The following is a 7188-nucleotide window of genomic DNA, read 5'->3' on the forward strand; positions in this document are numbered from 1 at the left end:
GAAGGGAGCGAGGGAGAGAGAAGGAGAGATCTATATTTAATTATCTTTTTTTGCCAACAATCAAAGCTAAAATGTGTCCAGGAGAATCAATGACCAATCCAATACATCATTTGCTTAAGGACTCAACCATTCAATTTTAAGACCTTTTAGTCATATCCATCACATACAATACTAGCATTGTTTTGCTAAATGATAAAATTCATTGATTCAACAAGAAAAGAAAGTAGACATAGACAAATAATGTAAATGAATGATTTTTATAAGATGATGGGGATCTAAATATGGCATTGACAATGATCAAATATAACCTACTATTTACCACATTTTTTAAATTTGCAAAAATTGATCCCAATCAAATGTAAAGCACTGAAATTTACTTCACATGCTTAAAAATAGTTGACAGTTCTTAACGTAGAACATGGTGAAATATAACCCATCATCAATATTCAATAATGTACAAACTTTGTCAAACTATCGAGGGGGGATAGAGAAAGGGGATAGAAGATATAAATCTATAAAGAGTAGAGCACAACAGTTCCTCGTGTCAGTTCTCTTATGAAAAGAAAAGCGTTGACTGAGATCCCATATCCTGCGTGTTACCACTGAAGGGTTCGCCTTTTTCCAAGCCTTGGATTACTCTTTCAATTGCTTCAGCTTCCATATTATCTCTCCTCCTCCTCCTCAAGTAGCCTCCTACCAACTCCAGGTCCAATGGAATGCCCCTGCACTTTTCTGCTATCTGCCTAATTTTAGGCATTACATGATCTCTGCTTATACCTATTTTTCTGTGCAAGAGCTCCAGGCTGGCCTCGATCTCAAGCGGTTTGATTTCATAATACTTACAAATGTCAATGCCGCAGCTTTCGACAATTTCCCCTACATCCATCTTTCTGGCTGTTAAAAGGAGCCTGAATTTCTTTGGATTGTCAAGTTGCTTGGGTAAGATATGTTCAATGTCTTCATGTCTGAGAACATTATCTACATATAAGAGGACGGGTTCTTTCTTCAAACATTTGTTGATCTCAATTTGACCAAGTTTATAATGCGAAATATCATGCCTTTGCCCTGTCAGATCATATAAAATTTGAGCCTGCAATTCTTCTATCTTCTTATTCAGATGAACATCTTCATTCAGCTTGATATTAGAAGTTCTGTAACCAGTTTCCAGAACCTTCATCAAATTTGCAAACACGGCATCTGTGATGGTAGTCTTTCCAATCCCTCTAACCCCATAAACAACAACAGCCACGACAGCCATATCGCCATGGCAATCCAAATATTCAGTGACAGTTTTCACCTGATGATCTATTCCAACTGGTTCCCCAAGGATCAAAAACATCAAAAGGAAATGAGACAATGCAGACACTGATAATTTGCAAAAGAGGAAGTATAGAATACTTGAATACTTACTTCCATAATCAGGATAGGGAAACTCAGTAGGTCTGCTTTCAACATTGGCGATCTTTGTATGTAAATTTAGGTCGTCGTAGAGATGCAGTATATCATTATTAAGTTGCTGTAGATCTTCCTTATTCTTTGAAACTAACAAAAACCTGCATTGTTCGGCTTAATCAATGTCAAATAACATGTAGTTACCTGTAGCTTAACAACTATTGAGGTTCATATGTATCCAGAGACCCAGAAATAGAGACAAATACAAATGCTAAAAGATATTAAACCCCACAAGTAGACACACAACTAGGTTCTAGACTAATAAAAACCTGCATCGTTCGGCTTAATTAATCTCAATAACATATGTCTGTCTGTAGCTCAACAATTTTTGAGGTTCATATATATCCAAAGCCCCAGAAACAGAGACAAATACAGATTGCAATGTGTTATGGCCCTACAGAAGTAAACTGCAGACGTAAACACGCAACAAGGTTGTTCTCAAAAAGGACTGAAACCCTCTGATGCAACGCAAAGGGTTAAGGTAACCAAAAGGACCTGAACCGAGAGAGGGTCTAAGGAAGGCCTATTATGTCATCTGCTTGACCAGATGGCCTATTAATCAATTGCCTCATGGTGTCCAACGACTTCTCAGACAGTGTGGTAAAAGGCCGAGTTAAGTTGTCGTCTAGATTGAGAGTGGCGGTTGGCTGAGAGGATCAACTCTCATAGATGCCCTTGTTGGTCCAGCACCCCTCTGATGCATTTTAAAGGAATTCAACCTAGACCACATGTACAAATTTTGCTATACTTTCTATTACAAGTTAGAATTGTTGTTGCATCAAAATATCGATTTGTCAATGCAGAATAACATATATAAAGTACGGACAGCTATTAAACTATGCGACGAATCCAATTGACAAACATTAACAATTAGTCCTAACACTCCCAAATCAATATTCTCTAACCATAAGATACACTACCTATGAAACGTTCTTTTACAATAACTCAGCCTGATTAGAAATATATTATTAACAGATTCAATCAGCATTCATTCTGCAACATACTCTGTTTGCCTACTATTTCATCCATAGTAGGCAGAAGGGGCAACAGATTACAGAGTGTGATATTGGTACACCGGCCACCAGGCTGAAATTTCTAAAACAAAAGCTAACTAAACCGCGTACAAAATAAAAAGTACTGAAGTGAAAGTTGCATAAATCCCGATCCTGTGAATTAGAAATAAATAGAAATAAGAATGTGGGCACTTACTTGTAGCACTTTCTCATGCCAATCTGAGTAGAGCACATTATTGCTCCTTGAACTATGGATTGGAAAGCGTCTTCTGTCTTCTTCTGCAGCTCATTATCTAACCCCGACTTAGCTTTGAGAAGTCTAATGCATTTGGCCAGATCAGTCATTCTTTTCAAAAGTACTAAGCACTCTTTCTTGTTGAAGGAAACCTTCTCCAGCCTCTCTAAAATAGAGGCTATCACTAGAAACCCTGCTGCCGCCATGTGAGCATTTCCCAGTCCTTGTAGGACACTCACAGCCGTCTTTTGTGCTTCACTGGATAAGTTGGACAACATCTTTTTCTATATGTAAATAAACAATATCGTAGGTTCATGTTCATGTAACAAATTTCAATCGGTTCGATTTACTAATGTCGAGCAAAAGGAGATTAACAAAGAAAGTACCTGATCGGAAATCATCTTAGCCCCCTGCGAAATTCCTTCGAGGAGTTTGGACAAATCCGCGGAAAGAGGCTGGACAACGTCAGAGAAGGTATGCCCCTTTGACTTTTTACGGCTAGAGGACTTCTGCATAATCAAGTTTCGCTATTATTTACAACATACAGACTCAGTTGGGCATATGTTAGTAAGATGCAGAGAAAATATGAAGGAAATAGCAACCTGTGCGAGAAAATCGTCAATTCTGGAAATAAGATCATCAACGCTTAAGTTGTTATCAACGGGTAGCTGGACTATGTTGCTGCCCGCAGAGGCAGAAGTCGAAGCCATGGCCGACGGAGGTTAACGTAGAGATCAAGCGTAGATAGCCAGAGGAATTACCCGCGCATCATGGAAAGAATAATAATTGTTGCTCCGTTTCCACGCAACTTGGCGCTCTCTGAAATGAGAATTTTCCGTTTACCTTGGCCAGTGGTTTGTATTCTTCCATCTTTTAATATGATTCGATGAGGCCCCTTGTTTTGTTTTATAAGGTCTGTAGACGCTGACGTACCCTACGCTAATGTAGGTGGCGTAGGTGGCCTAATACGGAGCAGTCTTTCATGGAAATATAAACACAGGCATCCTGACAGAGACAACTCTCTGACTTCAACAATTAAAAGCATGAAATTATCTTGTACGCACTTGTCATTTCGGTGCTTATAGCTGCTATACATGGTACCCTATTACCTGCAAAAGAGCCCCCCAATTTACACACTAAACTGCGCCATTTACTTACCCAAGTCCTATTAAATTCATATTTGAGGTGAGAGGACACGAGTTAAAGTGGACTAGACTAAGTTTCAGACGAATATTGTGTATTTTTAATTTCTTATTTATTATTCAATAGAGGTTCGAATAAACCATTCACCTGCTACCATTATCTTCCCCCGGGGAAATGAAGCTGCCCTCACTGCATATCACAATCAGACTGCAAAAACAATGCCACGAATGTCAGATGGGTACTTCGGCTTTATCCCCACCTTAAAATCTAGCGGACTTAGAACAAGTTGCGTAATTTTAAAATATTGACAACATATTTTGTTTTTTTTCTTAATTTATGAAGTGGTTTTTTATTAATAAATAATATACTTAGTTACAATTTACCAAAAAGGGGTTGGAGGTGCAAGATCACCTTGCAAAAGTTCACATGGCCATAGTCGGAATCAACAATTATTCATCAAAAAAAAAATTTATAAGAAATAACCTTCAGGGTACCAAAGCAGTGCCCACTGAAGGGGGTAGTTCATTCCGATATTGACAACAATTTGAAGTGAAGGACCTCCTCTTTTTCTTTTTGGACTTGGGTGCATATTTAATGCAAATAGCAAAGTGGAGAAGATTGATATGATATGTTTGTTGAAATGGTAAATTATCATGTAATATTTTCAATCTTCCACATCACTAACTTATTATTAATTTCAATTATTTCTTGCCTTCCTCTTTCGGGCTTTAGGCCCTGTTTTGTTTCTCAAAATTAGAATTGGATGAGAATGGGGATAGTGGTAATCTGGTTTCCTCACATTTTGGCAATGGGAATACAAGTGGAATAGGCATATATATATATTCTTAAAATTTTGAATTCTCTGTTTGGATGCACCAAATTGGAATTGGAATAGGAATAAAATTGGAATACATATTCCAATTTTGATCCAAAAATGAGCATTTGTTATTCCACCTAAGTAGGTGGACTAGGAATATCTATTCCTATTCCTATTTTTTACAATTTTAGAAAACATAAATTTTTGAGTCCATGAATTTGGCATCAAGTTCTAGGTGAACCAAACAAGAATAGGAATACGTGACCCCATTTTCTATTTGAGAATAAGTATTCCAATTCCCATTTTTATATTCTCGTAGCCAAACAGGCCCTTGTTTTAAATGATAAAGTGGAATTAAAATTTGGAAATTCTAATTTCGCCCTAAAATAAGGTTTCCACTCTTCCACCTAGATAGGCAGAAATGAGAATTGACTTCTAAGGTTTCCTTTTTGAGGATTAGAATGAGATTATAATGTAGTAGCTTTTCAAGTCCACGAAGTCGTAACCTAATTTGTTTTACCGTTCATACAATTCAAACTTACCATTTTACATCACTTTTTACTTCTATGCATTCTGTTCTTGACATTTTTGGTGCAGAAGCAAGTAACGATAAGTTGGTTTCATTTCTTATTATTCTTGGTTCCTAAGAGTACCCATGTCTAAGCCATGACGTCTCACATGTATAGGTATTTTGCATTTCCCTTAAAGAGCGGCAACATGGATTTCTATTTCTACAGGGTTTTGGCTAGTTGTTGTCTCTTTGGGTGTTCTCGTTGTTCCATTTATGCTCTCTTCATTTCTGCTCTATATAATTGCCTCCACTTTTCTGCCCACTTGGATTTTATTAGGTACAAGAGTTGTATCAATCACAAAAATGATTTCTTTTTTATTCCATAGTTAAGATTATCAAAGCACTTTTGAAAACCCTAAAATTGGTCAAAATTATTTGAAGATCAATGTAAATTTTGTTTGAAACATTACATATTTGTCTTCATCGTTTTTAAGAATTTTAGGTTTTGCATACTCATGAACCATGGGTGAATCCTCAAATTTTCCACATTTTACAAACATGGTAAGAAGTGTATTTGCTACAGATACTTCCGAGTAAAATCCAGTTTTAATTATGCATGCTCGACTTGCCATATTTTAAAATATGTTTGCCCTGTTTGAGGGTTGTTAGACTTGCACACAAACTTAGAACACTAATGAAAGTATACGCATTGGGTTTCATACCCAATCAATGCATTTGGCATAAGAATTTCAGCACATCCTCAACATACCCATTATGCTCGTACCTTGTAATCATTGTGTTCCATGAGATCAAATCTTGAGAACTCAATGTTTGAATTATTTTGTGGGCAATCTCTATGCCACTCGACACTATACCAATCAAGATTGTATGGTTCAAAATAGTAACAAAATGTTATAAAATAAATAAATATCAGAATTTCAATTACTTAAAGTTTTGAGTTGAGGTTTCAACATAGATTTTGGCTTACATCTAAAGAAAAACTTTGGCTTATGTTATCTCTTCCTCTACTCGCACTGAGATTGGAGTGAAGCCTAACATTTGGCTCTAAATGCACAAACTTGTATGTGCACTCTTTCACATATTTGGCATTTCCCTTCGAAATTGTAAGTCACACTAATCTTCATTTTTTACATTTTACACATCTCTTTTTTTTGGGATGTGCTGCTCAATCATCAAAATGAGGATTTCTCAAGGAATTATGGAGCTTCTACAATATTTGTGAAGATTTTTGAAAAACTTATGTGCGATTTTCATTGCATATCATGCCTTTTTGTAGGAAATTTTACTGAGAAATGAATGAATATCTCATTCATTCGAACAATAACATGTCACTATCTAGCATTCCTTAGAGAATCTTATAGTTTCCTAAAAGATAAAACTCTCCCTGCTAGTGTGGCCATCATAACGTATTTTGAAATATATGTGAATCTAGGTTATTTATCTGCAAACTCTCTATGTCATTTACAAGTCACGGCACAAAGGTTTTACAGAATTTGATAAGATGAAAGAAATATTTGTGCATTTGAAAACTCTCCATATTGCTTGGTTTTCTAGTAGTCTCTTTATTAAAAAAATTTAGCATTTATACAAATACTTTCCTCACGCCATGTTAGATTCTCAGCAGACTTACTCACACCATTTCTATTGCCATGAACCTTGGGTATTTTTTGAAAAAAATTAGTCTTAGTAATCACAATGTGACCTCTTTTTTAATGAAATTGATGCTATTGGAAACATTCAACTATTTGGAGTTTCTGGAATCTTCTCTGCTACTCCCAAACTGGTTGGGATCATTCACTAATGCATTTTTTTCCTTCATTTCATCAAAACATTGTTATGAAGAATAGAAAAAATGTTGTATATTGTTATTTGTGGTATCTTTCATTATAGTGGTATCTTTCAAGAACTAGTATCAACAAGCCATATAAATATATTTACTCTAACCTAACAAAAACTCTAATTTCAGCAAGTCCCTCTCTTATCCTTCCAAGTTATG

The 7188-nt window shown here is 36.1% G+C and overlaps 1 protein-coding gene across 2 annotated transcripts; it reads right to left on the minus strand.

The window, feature by feature from the left end:
* Nucleotides 1-422: 422 nt before the first annotated feature.
* Nucleotides 423-3560, minus strand: LOC149558293 (disease resistance protein SUMM2-like). Of its 2 annotated transcripts, none has more exons than XM_089786120.1 (5): nt 3303-3560; nt 3087-3206; nt 2662-2984; nt 1411-1553; nt 423-1314 (listed from the first exon to the last, which is right to left on the minus strand). In XM_089786120.1, the coding sequence occupies exons 1-5, from the start codon at nt 3408-3410 to the stop codon at nt 554-556; spliced, it is 1455 nt and encodes a 484-aa protein (XP_089642246.1). In that variant the 5' UTR covers nt 3411-3560; the 3' UTR covers nt 423-553. The 2 variants fall into 2 exon arrangements, with proteins under 2 accessions (XP_089642246.1, XP_089642244.1); XM_089786118.1 differs by having other exon boundaries at nt 3087-3209.
* Between the last annotated feature and the right edge of the window lie 3628 nt (nt 3561-7188).

Source organism: Cupressus sempervirens, chromosome 5, assembly GCF_028749045.1.
Source record: "Cupressus sempervirens isolate cs-2001-9-10 chromosome 5, ASM2874904v1, whole genome shotgun sequence".
NCBI lineage: Eukaryota > Viridiplantae > Streptophyta > Pinopsida > Cupressales > Cupressaceae > Cupressus > Cupressus sempervirens.